Genomic DNA, 18,205 nt, shown 5'->3' on the forward strand with positions numbered 1-18,205 from the left:
TGTGTGTGTGTCTGCGTGCGCGCGTGCCTAGACATGGGTGACGTCAATACAGAGCGGGTGAGCGCGTGCGGAGGCCGAGGCGCGCATTTATTTATTTATTTATTTGTTTATTTATTTAAATGTATCAGTGATCCACAAAGCAAGACGCATCAGTTGCCCCCTAAAAATGAAAAGTTCCTCCGATCATGATGCATTTTTGTTTTTATGTTCCTTTTGGTAAGAAAACACACTGGGTGAAATATTTGGACAAAATTCAAAAGTTTAATGGTGGCACCAGGAGCTCAAAGTTATGGAAAAAGCTGCTATTTTATGACTTTTATGACAAAATTTCGATCACTTTTCATGAAACATTATGGCACCTTATAGAGTATACCAAATATCTTACATACACATTTTTTAGTACATATTCTAAATACACAGTAAAAATCATAGTGTCAGTTTTACTCTTTAACCTCCTAGGGCTTAGTGGTCACATACGTGGACAGCACTTTTTAGAAATTCAGAACAAGAATCCACATATGTGGACATACTTTTTCTCAAAAAGTACATCTTATCAAAGATGATGCTTAGTTTTTATTCTAATCAGGTTCTAATAAGCCCAAATAGCAAAAAGAAATAAAAAATGCATGTAAAAAAAACAGGTTGGGTCTTAGGAGGTTAAGAGTTGAATTTAACTCCACTGTAAACCCGAATAAGTTGAGTTTACTTAAAAAAATTGAGGAAAGTGGTTGCCTTAAAAAAAATAAGTAATTATTAATGATTGAATTGAGTACCTTAAACTTACCAGAAGATTGTAAGTTTAAGGTACTCAATTCAATCATTAATAATTACTTATTTTTTTAAGGCAACCACTTTTCTCAATTTTTTTAAGTAAACTCAACTTATTCGGGTTTACAGTGTGTCAGATAACATTTGGTCCCACTCAAAATCAGTGTAAAATTTACTCTATATAGCCAGTGTACGATTTGTAGAGTTAATTTTACTCTATTTTCTGTCAAAATTAACAATGAGGTGTGTAAAAATATTTGACACTATAGATAGTGTAAGATTTTCAGAGTTAATCTGACTCTATATTGTATTTTCGCGGGGAATCATCAGCCTGCAGAGTAGATTTTGTCGTTGTGTGCAAGTGGGAATTAACTCTCACTTTTGACACTACCATTTAGACGATTTTACTCTGCATAGTGTTATAACTACTCTATCCAGAGGAAAATAGGTTTACACTGCAATATTGACACTCCATTTTTTACTGTGTATATTATCAAGCACAGTTTGAGTTTTAGCTGTTCATTGAATCATTGTTCAACTACTTTTAAACAATACAAATGTATTATGAATCACATTAATGCTCCTCAATCCCTTGCAAAGGTTCTTAACATGATCTCTGGCTCACAAGAAACCAATAAATGGAGTCCAACATTGTGATTCAAAACATAAAATAAGCGTTTTTTGGCAAAAAATGAACCTCATGGTGCCACCATTAGACTTTTGAATACGATCAAAAAATTTTTACAGGATGTCTTTATTGGTGAAAAGGAACACCCAAACAAAAATGCATCCGATTTTATGAAAGTGAGGGCGCACCCTACTTTACACTGTTAAAAAATAATAAAACCGCTGAAGATTCGGAGACAAATCTGTCCTGCAGTTCATTCAGGCTCGAGGGTAGAAACAGATGCACTTGTCAGGATGGACAAACAAACAAACAAACAAACAAACAAATGTTTTCTGTCAGTAGGCTAATGCTTGTATTATTTACTTGTTATTAACCAAATCCTTACCAAAATACTGGATGTAGACCTCTATTATTAGTGTGCTTGCTCAAGCACACAGCAGCCAAAGGCAATCACACTATACATTCTGCCTTATTCCGACACGTTTTTTGGATCCACTACTCCTCTTCTTAGGGCGTTCAAGATAGAGACACCATTCCAACTCTGAGACATCTTGCCCGAAGTGGTGTAGTGTGCTTGTATACAGCTTTTGGATCAACGCGCCCGTTCTCTTGTTCTTGTCGTTTTTCTTTTGGTTTTTTTTCCCCATAGAGAATGAATAGGGCTCATGAATCGAATCGTCCTACTCGGACACGCTCCATCGCAGATGCACCAAACCTCATGTGATACTTCAGGCCAACTTCCCCGACACATACATGCAATCAGTTCTGACCCGCACTCATATTTTTCCTTTCTTTTTGCTCATCCCTTTTTCCTCCATAGGCTTACATTGATTTGATTTTTGGCCCCATTGAAAATGAATGGTGTTTCAGGAGAAAAACTTTCACTCTCCATTAATTTTTTTAACCAAGTGACCAAACTTCAAGAAACTTCACTTGATGCTTCAGGCCAAGTCCCCGCACAGATCCATCCCCTCATTGGAGACCTGCACTCGTCTTTTCCTTGGTTTTCATGCATCTCTTTTTACTTCCATAGACTTCCATTGATTTTTGGCCCCATTCAAATGAATGGAGTTTTGCTCAGTAACACTTCACCACACATCCACCAAACTTCATATGGCACCTCAGGCCAAATCACCATCACACACATGATATCGGTTCTGACCCGCACTCGTCTTTGTCTTGCCTTTCATCCGTCCATTTTTTCTCCAGTTTGCCGCTAATCAATGGAAGCTTGACTGAGTCATTCCTCCCTTCCCCCATAGGTGATGATGCATTTGGCAAGGATCTGCTCATTTGAGACTTTGACAGCAAATCAACTTCAACTCAATGGCCACTTTATTAGGAATACTTACGCACACACAATAGCAATTAGCATTCACGTGTTACCATGCTAGCTGTTAGCATGTTACCCATTACGATATCATGCAAGTTGTTAGCATGTTCACCATTAGCATGTTATCATGAGAGCTGTTAACATGTTAGGATTAGCATGGTAGCATGCAGAGTTTGCATGTTTGCTGTTAGCGAGTTCGCGTGAGCATGTTAGCATGCTAACTGTTAGCATGTTACCCTCAGCGTGTTAGCATGCTAAAAGTTAACATACTATCCATTAGCATGTTAGCCTGTTAGCTGTTAGCATGATAGCTGTCAGCATATTAGCCTTAAAGTATTAAAATTTTAACAAATAGCATGTTAATCATTAACGTTAGAATGCTAGCTGTTAGCATGTTATCTATTAGCATGTTAGCATTAACATGTTAACATGCTAGCTTTTAGCATGTTAGCATGCTGTTAGCATGTTAATATGCTAACTGTTAGCATGCTAGTTGTTAGCATGTTGGCATGCTAGCTGTTCTACTACAGCTCAGCAAGCACACTGCATTTTCTCTGCGGAAATGCAGTCTATTTATTTATTTAAAATTATAAGTGAGCCACAGAGCAAGACTTTACACTGTTAAAAAAAAAACGCTGAAGATTCGGAGACAAATCTGTCCTGCAGTTCATTCAGGCTCGAGGGTAGAAACAGATGCGCTTGTCAGGATGGATAAACAAACAAACGTTTTCTGTCAGTAGGCTAATGCTTGTATTGTTTACTTGTTATTAACCAAATCCTTACCAAAATACTGTATGTAGGCCTCTATTATTATTATTATTGTTGTTGTTTTTTTTATTTATTTATTTTTAAAGAGTGGTCCTACGACTGGCTTGATTTCTGGAAAGTCTTCACCTAAATTTGTAGTGAGAGTTAAACATTTAATAGGTCTAACCTGTCTGAAAGAGTGCCTTTGCTGAATGAAAACTCTCTGTTGTATTGTTCTGTATAGCACCTTTAAGGTATTCCCCCAGAAACATAGCCTAAGCCTGGAGCAAACCTTTGTGTGTGTGTGTGTGTGTGTGTGTGTGTGAAAAGAATGTAGTATGTAATCCCCTGAGACTCCAGCAGTCAGGAATATCTCTTCAAAGGCACCACCATGCAGCAAACCAACCTATCTAACATGCCATTCAAATACACCAGCTGAATAAATAAGAAATAATGAACCGAATAAATCCGAAATAAACATTGCTAGAACACAGCTGAAGCCACAATGATATCCTGTAAAACCTCGGTGTGTATGCAATACCACACTGACAGGCTACCTTAACATATTTTATCGACCTAGACTCTATGAAACCCGTGGAATGGGGTATGTCTCCCTCTGCTGGACTGACTGTGTATTACAACATCTATACTCAAGGCGAAACAGAAATAAAGAAAAAGCACAACTTTATTCATCACACACTTGTGACATTTCCTCTCTCCATTTAACCCATCTGAAGCAGTGAACATACACATGCACACACGTGTGAGCAATGAGCACACACACATACCCAGAGCAGTGGGCAGCCATGCTAACAGCGCCCAGGGAGCAGTTGGGAGTTCTGTGCCTCACTCAAGGGCACCTCAGCCCAAGGCCGTCCCATATTAACCTAACCGCATGTCTTTGGACTGTGGGGGAAACCAGAGCACCCGGAGGAAACCCACACAGACACAGGGAGAACATGCAAACTCCACACAGAAAGGCCCCCGTCGGCTACTGGGCTCAAACCCAGAACCTTCTTGCTGTGAGGCGACTGTGCTAACCACTACACCACCATGCCGCCCACAATATCCAGACAATATATTGTACACTCATCTTATTCGAAACTGCACATCACATTCATGCAGCTATCTAATCATGTGGCAGCAGCACAATGATAAAATCATGCAGATACGTTTCAAGAGCTTCAGTTAATGTTCACTTCAAACATCAGAATGGCTGGGGGTATCTCTGTGACTTTAACCATGGCATGGTTGTTGTTGCCAGATGGGCTGGTCTCTAGAGTTTACACAGAATAGTATGAAAACCAAAAAAACATCCTGTGACCAGAGGGTCTGCAGGCTGAAACACCTTGCTGATGAGAGATCAGAGGAGAATAACCAGACAGGTCTGAGCTGATAGGAAGTCTATAGTAACTCAATCACTCTTTAGAACCGAGGTGAGCAGAAAAGCATCACAGAGCACACAAGACATCAGCATTCACCAAAACTGGACAGTTAAAGACTGGAAAAATACCAGGTGATTTTTTTCCCCCTTTCTAATCATCAAGTGTCCATTTTTGATGAGTCTGGGCCCATGATGGACTCAGGTTCTTGCTCTTGGCTGATAGGAGTGAAACCTGATGTGGCCTTCTGCTTTTCCTCTGGCCTCTCTTATCAACAAGGCATTTACACCTACAGAACTGTCGCTTACTCAGAGTTTTTTTTGTTTGTTTTTTAATTCTTCACACAGTTTTGTGTAAACTCTATAGACTGTTGTGTGGGGAAATCCCAGGAGACTAGGCCATCTGACACCAACAACCATACCACAGTTAAAGTCACAGGGATCACACATTTTCTTCCTTTTATTTCATGTGAACATTAACTGAAGCTTCTGACTTGGATCTGCATGTTTTTTTTTTTTTTGCATTGGGCTTCTGTCACATGATTGGCTGATTAGATGACTGTGAATGTGCACAAGTGTTTCTAATGAAGTGGTCAATAAGTGTATATTCATTAGCAGGTCATGAAACCCCAAAGAAGTAACTTGTATTGTTTATTTCGAGTTATGTACCCATCAACACCGGTGATCTATTATTTAAAGCATATGGAACCAGTAACGTAGGTATTTAAGGGCTGACTTAATTAAGATTAATTCAGCTTAAAACCAACAAGAGGTATGCACAGTGTGTTCATAACATCACATTAATCAGTGATTTACCATCAATTATACGCAAAATGTTAATTCCTGGTTACAAATACAACAGGAAAAAAAATCAGATTACTTTCTGTTGTAATAGACGCTTAGAGCCATTTATAATAAACTGTCAATTATGTGGCCCGTTGCTTTTAAGTGAAAAAGTACTCACTGCAAATAAAAGCACAAAATAATCAGTTTACAACAGATTTACTGCACACAGCAAAACAGAGGGAACAACAGGGACAGTCGCATTATCATCTAACTCCAGGTTTTACATCTGTGCCTTTTAAGGTGCCGAGTTGACTTTTTTTCCAAACAGGTGGGATCTGTGAAAAGAAGATAAGAGAACGATCATAACACAACCTAAAGCTTCCTTTATTTTACATCAGTACATTTTACTTTATTATAATGTAGTCCAAACAGGAAAAAAAAAAAAAACCAATTATAATGGATTTACAAACATGTCACAATACATAATCTTTGCCGTGATAATGACAAGCAAAATGGACAGGCAAAAACTGAACCCGTTTTATTTTTTAATTAAAACTAAACTCATAAAAATAATGTAATTAAAAATTAACGATTGCAACTTGCTACTGTATTTTGAGTATTGAAACTGCATTTAACCCATCTGAAGCAGTGAATGCACACATGCAAACAAGTGAGCAATGAGCGCGCGCGCGCGCGCGCACACACACACAGAGCAGTGAGCAGCTATGCTACAGCGCCCGGGGAGCAGTTGGGGGTTAGGTGCCTTGCTCAAGGGCGCTTCAGCCATGATACAGAGGGAGGGGAAAATGCTGTTCATTCACTCAACTCCCCTCACATAACTTCTAATCATTTTGGAAACTAGTGCCATTTCCTAGCATAGGTGACATACACAATTATGAAAATAACTGATTTACATGGGCATGGCGATCCACATATTAATTCACTGATTTAGAACATCGTTAATACAATCTAGAGAAGACAATCTGAAGCACACTACAGTTAAAGGTAAGTGAGTGTGCTAGTAATTCTTGAGAGCACTAAATTTCAAGTGATTATGGAGAAAAAGAAGGGGCTGTGGCACTGTAAAGGACTACTCAAGTTTACAGTAGAAAATATGCAGTGTTTTGTAATTCTGTAATTACTGGAGGAGGAGAACTTGGCTCCAAGTGTCGTCCCAGGAAAGAAAGCAGTCGTCTCCAGATGAGTCCACTGCCAAGGAACATGACTCCTGTCACTAACCAGAATGCACGTGGATCCTACTCTCAAGCACACACACACAAAATGAGTCCATGATCAGCCTAAAACAGCTGTAACCATAAAAATATATTAATATGTAAATGTGTTGCCTTACACCTATACATTTATATGAATTAGCCAGTTTCATATGGTTGACATTCCAAGCACAAGAACCTATAAGCTACCAAATTTACAGTATATACCTCTTCAAATGAAGACATCAGATTCATGCCAAAGGCCACGCCTATCAGACCAAATAAGGAAAGTGAAAAGGTTCCCATGGTGAGCTGGAGGTTCAGGCGCATCATCACATTTCGATGACTAGTGCAATTATAGTAACAGACACAGTAAGAGACTAACTGTTGTAAATGTCAATACTGAAAGAAACATACTCAAATCATCCTTAGTGCAAATCAAAGGCTCCAGCATCAAGCACCGTCTGTCCATGGTATGTCTATTTTATGGTGGGTGGCATTTATACAATCCTGTACCTGTCCAGGTTGATGAAGATGACACTCTCCGAGTCGTCAATGAGCCCCTTCAGCTCTCGGGCTTTGTTTCCCAGCTCTTCTGCCTGCATGAAATAGTTCTCCAGGAGTAGTTCCATCTCATGAGCATGATCTAGGCCTAAACTACTCTCCTCACTGCCTCCACACAAACACCACATGCACACCCACAAAAGAAAATGGAAATAAGCTGAAAGAGACACTGGTAATATTATCAATGATATGTCCTATCACTGTTGTAGGTATTTAAGATTGCCATAACTACAACAAAACTGACAAGCATTTCACCTACAACACACGGGGGTCAGTCCATTTGGTGAGACATAGTTCCTCGATCAGCTCGTCCTCATCCAGAATCTTCAGCAGGCTATCCTTAAACACTTTAATATCAGTCTCCAGTTCAGAGAGACTACAGGAAAATACAATTGGTATTATATGACTTTAGAAGTACAACCCCATTTCCAAAAAAGTTGGGACGCTGTTTAAAATATAAATTAAAATGGAATGCGATGAGTTGCGAATCATGGAAACCTTGTATGTTATTAAAATAGTACAAAGACAACATATCAAATGTTGAAACAGAAATTTGATAATTAAAAAAATATATATATGCTCATTTTGAATTTGATACATGCAACACGTTTCAAAAAAAGTTGTGACAGGGGCATACAGTGCCTTGAAAAAGTATTCATACCCCTTGAACTTTTTCACATTTTTCCACCTTACAACCACAAACTTAAAAAGTTTTTTTTATTGAGATTTTATGTGATAGACCAACACAGAGTAGCACATAATTGTGAAGTGAAATGAAAATGATAAATGGTCTTCAAAATTTTAAACAAATAAAAATCTGAAAAATGTGGTGGGCATTAGTATTCAGCTCCCTGTACTCTGATACCTCTAAATACAATCCAGTGCAATCAATTGCCTTCATAAGTCATCTAATTAGTTAGAGTCCTGTGTGTAATTTACTCTCAGCATAAATACTGTTCTGTGAAGGCCTCAGTGGTTTGTTAGAGAACACTGAAGAACAAACAGCATCATGAAGACCAAAGAACTCACCAGACAGGTCAGGGATAAAGTTCTGGAGAAGTTTAAAGCAGGGTTAGGTTATAGAAAAAATAAATAAATTATATATATATATATATATATATATATATATATATATATATATATATATATATATATATATATATATATATATATATATATATACACACACACACACACCAAGCTCTGAACATCTCAAGAAGCACTGTTCAATCCATCGTTCAAAAATGGAAAAAAGTATGGCACAACTGCAAACCTACCAAGACATGGCCGTCCACGAGCGAGCAAGGAGAGCACTGGTCAGAGAAGCAGCCAAGAGGCCCATGATCACTCTGGAGGAGCTGCAGAAATCCACAGCTCAGGTGGGAGAATCTGCGGACAGGACAACTATAAGTCGTACACTCCACAAATCTGGCCTTTTTGGAAGAGTGGCAAGAAGAAAGCCATTGTTGAAAGACAGGCATAAGAAGTCCCGTTTGCAGTTTGCCAGAAGCCATGTAGGGGACACAGCAAACATGTGGAAGAAGGTGCTTTGGTCAGATGAGACCAAAGTTGAACTTTTTGGCCTAAATGCAAAGCACTATGTGTGGCGGAAAACTAACACTGCTCATCACCCTGCACACATCATCCCCACTGTGAAACATGGTGGTGGCAGCATCATGCTATGGGGATGCTTTTCTTCAGCAGGGACAGGGAAGCTGGTCAGAGTTGATGGGAAGATGGATGGAGCTAAATACAGGGCAATCCTGGAAGAAAACCTGTTGGAGGCTGCAAAAGACTTGAGACTGGGAAGGAGATTCACCTTCCAGCAAGACAATGACCCTAAACATACAGCCAGAGCTACAATGGAATGGTTTAGATCAAAGAATATTCATGTGTTAGAATGGCCCAGTCAAAGTCCAGACCTAAATCCCATTGAGCATCTGTGAGCAAGACTTGAAAACTGCTGTTCACAGACGCTCTCCATCCAATCTGGCTGAGCTTGAGCTATTTTGCAAAGAAGAATGGGCAAAAATTTCAGTGTCTAGATGTGCAAAGCTGGTAGAGACATACCACAAAAGACTTGCAGCTATAATTGCATCAAAAGGTGGCTCTACAAAGTATTGATGCAGGGGGGCTGAATACTAATGCACACCACATTTTTCAGATTTTTATTTGTTTAAAATTTTGAAGACCATTTATCATTTTCGTTTCACTTCACAATTATGTGCTACTCTGTGTTGGTCTATCACATAAAATCTCAATAAAAACTTTTAAGTTCGTGGTTGTAAGGTGGAAAAATATGAAAAAATTCAAGGGGTATGAATACTTTTTCAAGGCATTGTATTTACCACTGTGTTGCATCACCTCTACTTTTAACAACACTCTGATAATGTTTCGGAACTGAGGAGACCAATTGCTGTAGTTTTGAAAGTGAAGTGTTGTCCCATTCTTGCCTGATATACAATTTCATTTGCTCAATAGTTTGGGATCTCCTTTATCATATTTTGTGTTTCATAATGCACCAAATGTTTTCAAGACAGGTCTGTACTGTAGGCAGGCCAGTTTAGCACCTGAACTCTTACTACGAAGCCATGTAGTTGTAATACGTGCAGAATGCAGTTTCGCATTGTCTTACTGAAAGAAGGAAGGCCTTCCCTGAAAATGATGTCATCTGGATGGCAGCATGTTGCTCCAAAATGTGTAATATATCATTCAGCATTAATGATTCTTTCCTAGATGTACAAGCTACCCATTCCATCTACACTAATGCACCCTCATACCATCACAGATGCTGGCTTTTGAACTGTGCAGTGATAAGCTGGATAGTCCCTCTCCTCTTTAGCCTGGAGGGCGTGGTGCCCACGATTTCCAAAAATAATTTTCAATTTTGTCACACAACAGAACAGTTTTCCACTTCATCTCAGTCCATTGTAAAAGAGCTTGGGCCCAGAGAAGGTGGTGGTGTTTCCGAATATTGTTTATATCTGGTTTTAATTTCATTTGTCAATGCAGTGAAAAACTGCGTTCACAGACAATAGTTTACGGAAGTGTTCCTGAGTCCATGCAGTGATTTCTGCGACAAAATCGTGTCTGTTTTTAATGCAGTGGCATCTGAGGGCCTGAAGATTACAGCCATCCAATGCTGATTTTCAGCCTTGTGCCTTGCATTTCTCCAGATTCTCTGAATCTTTTCATGATATTATGGACCATAGATGATGTGATCCCCAAATTATTTGCAATTTTACATTGAGGAACATTATTCTTAAATTGTGGCACTGTTTGCCCACACAGTCTTTCACAGAGCGGCGAACCCCTCCCCATCTTTACTTCTGAGAGACTCCGCCTCTCTGGGATGCTCTTTATATACCCAATCATGTTACTGACCTGCTGCCAATTAACACATTTAGGTTTTTTTTTTTTTAAACACATCACACAACTTTTCCAGTCTTTTTTTGCCGTCCCAATTTTTTTTTTTTTTTTAAAATGTGTTGCTGGCACTACATTCAAAATGAGCAGATATTTTTCCCCCCAAAAAAACCCCTCAGTTTCAACATTTGATATGTTGTATTCGTATTATTTTCAACAAAACACAGGGTTTCCATGATTTGCAAATCACGACATTCTGTTTTTACATTTTAGACAGCATCCCAACTTTTTTGGAAACAGGGGTGAAACACTATCAGATTCCATGTGCATTATACATGCAAATTATTCTAACCCAAGGCAACAACGACATTTAAATTTGATTCAAGAAAATAAACACTTACGTCATATACAGCGTAAGATAGTTGGCTTCCCTCGCCCAACTCTTACCTCTTACTGTTGAGGAGAAGCATGTGTAGTTTACTGCGGTCTGCAGACAGAAGCTTGGGATCTACTAATGACTCGAGGCAATCAAAAATCTGAGGTTGAACCTCATTTAGCCTCGCCTGGAGGGTGCTGATCTGCATATAAACACACAGGCACAAAATGACTACTTCTTGAACCTTACATCATGTTACACTGATGAGAGGATAATAGTGACATGCTGACAAAAATATACTGTCACTAGAACAACTTGCTTGCTTGTTAGCAGTGAAGTGTAATGTGAACATCACTAAAGATGCAGCGTTTACCCTGTGCTGTAGAACGGCCTCTAAGGCTCTAAACTCAAAGGGTAGAGAATACGTGGCCAGAGCTCCATCTCCTGCTAACTGTGGCCCCAGCTCCAAAACCAGCCACTTCTCCAAACCAAGCCCACGGAAATCCAACACCAGCAGGCACTCTGGAGTTACTACTGCTTTCAGGGACTGAATACAGATTGGTTTGGTTAAAAATATGCAAATGTATATATTAATTTACTATGGAACATAAAGCAAAATGATAAGCAGAAGTTATGAGATTGAGCAATCAGTTGTAATCCTTTTTTAACATCTGCTATGTTACATGACCGTGCAGAGCTGTATTTTGTATTGCATCTGTACTGTAAAGAAGGTGGTTTCTTCAGCAAATGATAAGTAAGGAATAACAAACAAAGGTCTGTGCTATTACATGAAAATAATAGACACGGGGATTGGGCTGGTAATGCGACATGATACACAAGCAGAGTAGCCTGAAAAAAGTAAAGTGTAACTGAGACTTGGTCCATAAGAATTAAAATCAAGGTGTACTCACAAAATACTTCACCACAACAAGTATATGAATTACTTTTTTTTTTTTTTTCTTAGAACAACCAGTTTTTAATTCTGTTTATGATTAGCCAGAGTTCATGTGGCGTGTCCACCGTACACATCCCTATGTTTGAGCCGTTACTATCGAAACAAGAATGTATTAAAATGAGTACAAATATTGAAATATTAACTTATCGTTCATGTTATAGTTGGAACTACTTGGTGTGATATGAAAATAATGCACACCTTCTGACCAACAGGATTCAAACATTCAACTGCACTGTGGTAAAATGGCTTTTATCATTATCCAAATAGAACATTATCTAAATGTGGGTTAAAAAAAATGGAAATTACCTCCATGCGAATGATGATTGCATTATTTCGTGATGTGATGCTGGCGAGATGTTGGAATCTCAGGTCTCTTGCCTGCAACCCAAGTTCCTGATAAAGCTCCGTTTTCTTTTTCTCTGAAGGAAAAAAGAGATACATGAGACACAACACATTGTTGTTCATTTCCAGAAATACTCCTGTTACATTTCTTGGTCATAACTGAATCATGCAACTCACCAAATGAAGTGACATTCCCTTCAGGATCAAATTTCATCTGTTGAGAAAAACACAATGATGATACGATTACTGAGACAGAGTTATAGAAACATGTTCATAAACATGCACTTTCAGAGTAACATGATGTGTGCTGGTCCTGTTCTGGTTCTCACTGTAACTGGTGCAACACACTAAACTACAAATACCATTGTTGATATGTCCCAATAACACAGGTATTACATTAGTTACATAATGTGTTTACTGAAAACAATTAAGATTAGGTCTGCTGAAAGGAAAAACCCACCCTGAATGACTTGCACAACATTTAGAATCCACAGGATTTTCAACTGTGCAAAAGATAATTTTATGATGAAACTTTAAACCATGTTTAATTTAATCAATATGTTGGTCTGCTTTTATTTTGGCTAATATTTTCCTACTTTATATGTAATGTCTTTCAACTTCCTGCTAATAGTGGCAGTGGAAATTATAGAAATTCACCTCGACCTAAAGCGACTGACGTGGCAGAGCTTTGATCATTTAGTCTGTCCAACTCTTTAACCTCCTAATCTGTATACTCTGATCAAAAACAGGGTTCCAAAGTGTCAACTTTCACACTAATATAGCCATTAATGCTATTGTACTGGTTCTCATACATCACAAACGAACCAAGCTGAGGAGCTGTCAATGTCATATAGCCAAATTACTGACTCCAGCATTTGCTGTCTCCACTACGGCGGATTTACCATTAGTATGACACTGAACATCACTAGAACAGGGCGAGTGAGAAAAGAAGTTCTTGCTCTTTTGCTTTTTGGGTCCAACAGCAACCTCTGACTGATATCTTAGATTTATGATTCATTAATTTTTTTTCTCCCATTAAATACCATTGTAACCGCACCAGCATTGTCCCGATCATGTCAAGTGAAACAACTAATTTTTCATGGGAATAAGAAAAATACAGCAACAAATTAACACCAGAATCACTAAGCATATCAAAAGCGTTTCACTCATTTTCTACACGGCTTATCCATTGCAGATGTCAAGTGACCTGGAAGTAATCCAGCCTGACATTGGGTGACAGGCAGGGCACACCCTGGAAAGGTCACCAATCTATTGCAGGGCTAACACAGAGAGACAGACAGCCATTCACACTCACACCTATGGGAAATTTAGAGTAGCCAGTTGACCTTATCTGCGTGTCCTCCCATGGACTGTCAGAGGAACCTGGAGCACCTGAAGGAAACCCACCCCACGCAGGCACAAGGAGAACATGCAAACTAACTCCACACAGATATGCCTTGGTTGATCGGCAGGTTCGAACCTGGAACCTGCTTGCTGTGAGGTGACAGGGTGGGGTTTTCCTGGGGTAACATGCTTGTCAAGTTTTGTGAACTTACCACAATAAAGACAGGGGCCACACTGGACAGAGCTGTATGTGAAGAGTCTGTAACACTGCCACGACAATGGAGAGCTGATGGGGGGGGAAAAAAAAAAAAAAAAAAAAATCAGGCATGTTACTGTCTCATCTCATTATCTGTAGCCGCTTTATCCTGTTCTACAGTTGGAGCCTAGCCTAGCTGACTACGGGCAAAAGGCAGGGTACACCCTGGACAAGTCGCCAGGTCATCACAGGGCTGACACACAGACAACCATTCACACTCACACCTACAGTCAATTTAGAGTCACCAGTTAACCTAACCTGCATGTCTTTGGACTGTGGGGGAAACCGGAGCACCCGGAGGAAACCCACGCGGACACGGGGAGAACATGCAAACTCCACACAGAAAGGCCCTTGCCGGCCACGGGGCTCGAACCCGGACCTTCTTGCTGTGAGGCGACAGCGCTAACCACTACACCACCGTGCCGCCCAGCATGTTATTGTCTCCTCATCATCTCTAGCCGCTTTATCCTTCTACAGGGTCGCAGACAAGCTGGAGCCTATCCCAGCTGACTACGGGCGAAAGGCGGGGTACACCCTGGACAAGTCGCCAGGTCATCACAGGGCTGACACATAGACACAGACAACCATTCACACTCACACCTACGGTCAATTTAGAGTCACCAGTTAACCTAACCTGCATGTCTTTGGACTGTGGGGGAAACCGGAGCACCCGGAGGAAACCCACGCGGACACGGGGAGAACATGCAAACTCCACACAGAAAGGCCCTCGCCGGCCACGGGGCTCGAACCCGGACCTTCTTGCTGTGAGGCGACAGCGCTAACCACTACACCACCGTGCCGCCCAGCATGTTAGTGTATTTTGCAAAATTTCACCAAACGATAAGCACATGACCTGGGATGTTATCACGATTTGCATTTGCAGTTAAGATTTTTATAAGAATAATCAGCAAAACAGTTAGACAGCAAAAGTCACTTTACTGCTTTAGTGAGCAAGACTCTTTAAAAGTAAACAGTGATGTCCTTTCCACCACTTCCCAAATGTGCAACAACAGGAAGGTTTCCCACACTTACTGCTGTGGCTGGCTGTGCGTGTTCGTCGTGTTGTGTCTGGAGGAACAGGTCTGCTGTGGCTGTGATGGCGGTGTCTGCATGTCCACCCAGCTGCTGAATGATGAGCACAGAGAGGATGGCCCAGGGCTGATCCAGAGGCTTTCAATACTCCACGAGTCCAACATTTGGTAGAAACTATCCGTGGACCCTCACGATATAAAAATCTCGCACATGCCTCCATTTTAACCCAACAAGGTCAGCACCCTGTTGAAAGTGCCTTTTCTATGACATATCAGTTAGTTTAAACAGAAGTGTCCCCTCCAGGTGTATTCAGACAGTGTTATGTCGGTCCAAGTTTGGTTTGACTACTTTATTTGTAAACTAACCGGCACAGGACAAAATGGCATCAGTAGAAAACAAAAACAACCTGATTATTTAAACAAGTAAACTAACCCCTTTAGCTCTTTTGCTAAATTGTATATTAATAAAGCACAACGAATAGAGATGAACAGCTCTTCATAAACTCCTGTTATCGCCTCACTACGACATTTATAAAACGCATTTTAATCTAGGGTTGTTTTTTTTTTTTTTAAATAATCAATCTTTCCAGAATATAATATGATACCTGTGTCAAGCCAAAAAGCTGTAAATGTTTTCGGAAGCAGGTTATGACGAAATGACCAGCATGCACTGGGGCAGTTGCCGGTTCATACACTACGTGGTTGCCAGAGAAACTTTAGATTCAGGCTGCGATGGAAAACATCATGAAGTCAAGGGAGGAGATGTGAAGGAGAATAAATGAAGACGTCGGAAAAGACAAGTGCGGTGCTTCACTTTACACTGTGCTACGCAATTATGCGACGGCGCATGTTAATGACGTCAGTCTGCTGTATGACGCTTCAATGTTCTGAAAATGTAGCCGGTTACTAATAAAGTGAAAGAAGTTACTTTCAAGTCAATCCACAGGTTTTTCCCCAGTAAAATCCTTCCTTAGGAGGTACAAACAAGATATTAATTCTGAGTACTTACTTAATTCTGAGTGCTCCTTCTGTAATAACCCAGATGAAAATGTTTCCCATTTGTTTTGGAACTGTTCTCATACAATGAGATTCTGGTCTGGCGTGTTGGACTTTACACAAACTACCTTAATTTCAGACTTTACCTTCTGGTTCAAGGATGTTTTCTTTGTCATATTTGATTTTGGAATGACAGATGAAGGTAAATATTTTATAATACAACCCCGATTCCAAAAAAGTTGGGACAAAGTACAAATTGTAAATAAAAACGGAATGCAATAATTTACAAATCTCAAAAACTGATATTGTATTCACAATAGAACATAGACAACATATCGAATGTCGAAAGTGAGACATTTTGAAATTTCATGACAGCAACACATCTCAAAAAAGTTGGGACGGGGCAATAAGAGGCTGGAAAAGTTAAAGGTACAAAAAAGGAACAGCTGGAGGACCAAATTGCAACTCATTAGGCCAATTGGCAATAGGTCATTAACATGACTGGGTATAAAAAGAGCATCTTGGAGAGGCAGCGGCTCGCAGAAGTAAAGATAGGAAAAGGATCACCAATCCCCCTAATTCTGCACCGACAAATAGTGGAGCAATATCAGAAAGGAGTTCGACAGTGTAAAATTGCAAAGAGTTTGAACATATCATCATCTACAGTGCATAATATCATCAAAAGATTCAGAGAATCTGGAAGAATCTCTGTGCATAAGGGTCAAGGCCGGAAAACCATACTGGGTGCCCGTGATCTTTGGGCCCTTAGATGGCACTGCATCACATACAGGCATGCTTCTGTATTGGAAATCACAAAATGGGCTCAGGAATATTTCCAGAGAACATTATCTGTGAAGTGTGAACACAATTCACCGTGCCATCCGCCGTTGCCAGCTAAAACTCTGTAGTTCAAAGAAGCCGTATCTAAACATGATCCAGAAGCGCAGACGTTTTCTCTGGGCCAAGGCTCATTTAAAATGGACTGTGGCAAAGTGGAAGACTGTTCTGTGGTCAGATGAATCAAAATTTGAAGTTCTTTATGGAAATCAGGGACGCCATGTCATTCGGACTAAAGAGGAGAAGGACGACCCAAGTTATTATCAGTGCTCAGTTCAGAAGCCTGTATCTCTGATGGTATGGGATTGCATTAGTGCGTGTGGCATGGGCAGCTTACACATCTGGAAAGACACCAATGCTGAAAGGTATATCCAGGTTCTAGAGCAACATGTGCTCCCATCCAGACGATGTCTCTTTCAGGGAAGACCTTGCATTTTCCAACATGACAATGCCAAACCACATACTGCATCAATTACAGCATCATGGCTGCGTAGAAGAAGGGTCCGGGTACTGAACTGGCCAGCCTGCAGTCCAGATCTTTCACCCATAGAAAACATTTGGCGCATCATAAAACAGAAGATACGACAAAAAAGACCTAAGACAGTTGAGCAACTAGAATCCTACATTAGACAAGAATGGGTTAACATTCCTATCCCTAAACTTGAGCAACTTGTCTCCTCAGTCCCCAGACGTTTACAGACTGTTGTAACGTGAAAAGGGGATGTCTCACAGTGGTAAACATGGCCTTGTCCCAACTTTGAGATGTGTTGTTGTCATGAAATTTAAAATCACCCAATGTTTCTCTTTAAATGATACATTTTCTCAGTTTAAACATTTGATATGTCATCTATGTTCTATTCTGAATAAAATATGGAATTTTGAAACTTCCACATTGCATTCCGTTTTTATTTACAATTTGTACTTTGTCCCAACTTTTTTGGAATCGGGGTTGTAAATCTACTTGCAAAATACTATATTCATAAATGCAAATTCAGTGGTTCTAAACCACTTTTTCCTGTTTTCAAGAATGAACTAAATGAATATATTGATCGTATTAAACACTCCATGAACACTAAAGCCATGAGAACTGTTTTGTTATATGTATCCTTTGTGACCTCTTAGGAATGCAGTTAAAGCTTTGTTGTTGTTATTGTTTTCCATGCCTGTACCCCGAAGCATTGTGATATGTTATATATTGTCTTCTTGTCTCTATGTTGCCTTGTATATTTTTCTAAAATGTAATAAAATCTTTAAAAAAAAAAAAAAAGGTCTGAAATGGTTAGC

At 39.8% G+C, this 18,205-nt stretch overlaps 1 protein-coding gene across 1 annotated transcript; it reads right to left on the reverse strand.

Annotated features, from left to right (window-relative positions):
• Positions 1-5,843: 5,843 nt before the first annotated feature.
• Positions 5,844-16,305, reverse strand: mrs2 (magnesium transporter MRS2). Its single transcript, XM_060922086.1, has 11 exons — positions 15,090-16,305; positions 14,014-14,087; positions 12,635-12,671; positions 12,422-12,534; positions 11,534-11,707; positions 11,232-11,362; positions 7,678-7,794; positions 7,371-7,523; positions 7,083-7,200; positions 6,786-6,899; positions 5,844-5,978 (listed from the first exon to the last, which is right to left on the reverse strand). The coding sequence occupies exons 1-11, from the start codon at positions 15,307-15,309 to the stop codon at positions 5,907-5,909; spliced, it is 1,323 nt and encodes a 440-aa protein (XP_060778069.1). The 5' UTR covers positions 15,310-16,305; the 3' UTR covers positions 5,844-5,906.
• Between the last annotated feature and the right edge of the window lie 1,900 nt (positions 16,306-18,205).

This window comes from Neoarius graeffei, chromosome 5 (genome assembly GCF_027579695.1).
Source record: "Neoarius graeffei isolate fNeoGra1 chromosome 5, fNeoGra1.pri, whole genome shotgun sequence".
In the NCBI taxonomy this organism is placed as follows: Eukaryota; Metazoa; Chordata; class Actinopteri; order Siluriformes; family Ariidae; genus Neoarius; species Neoarius graeffei.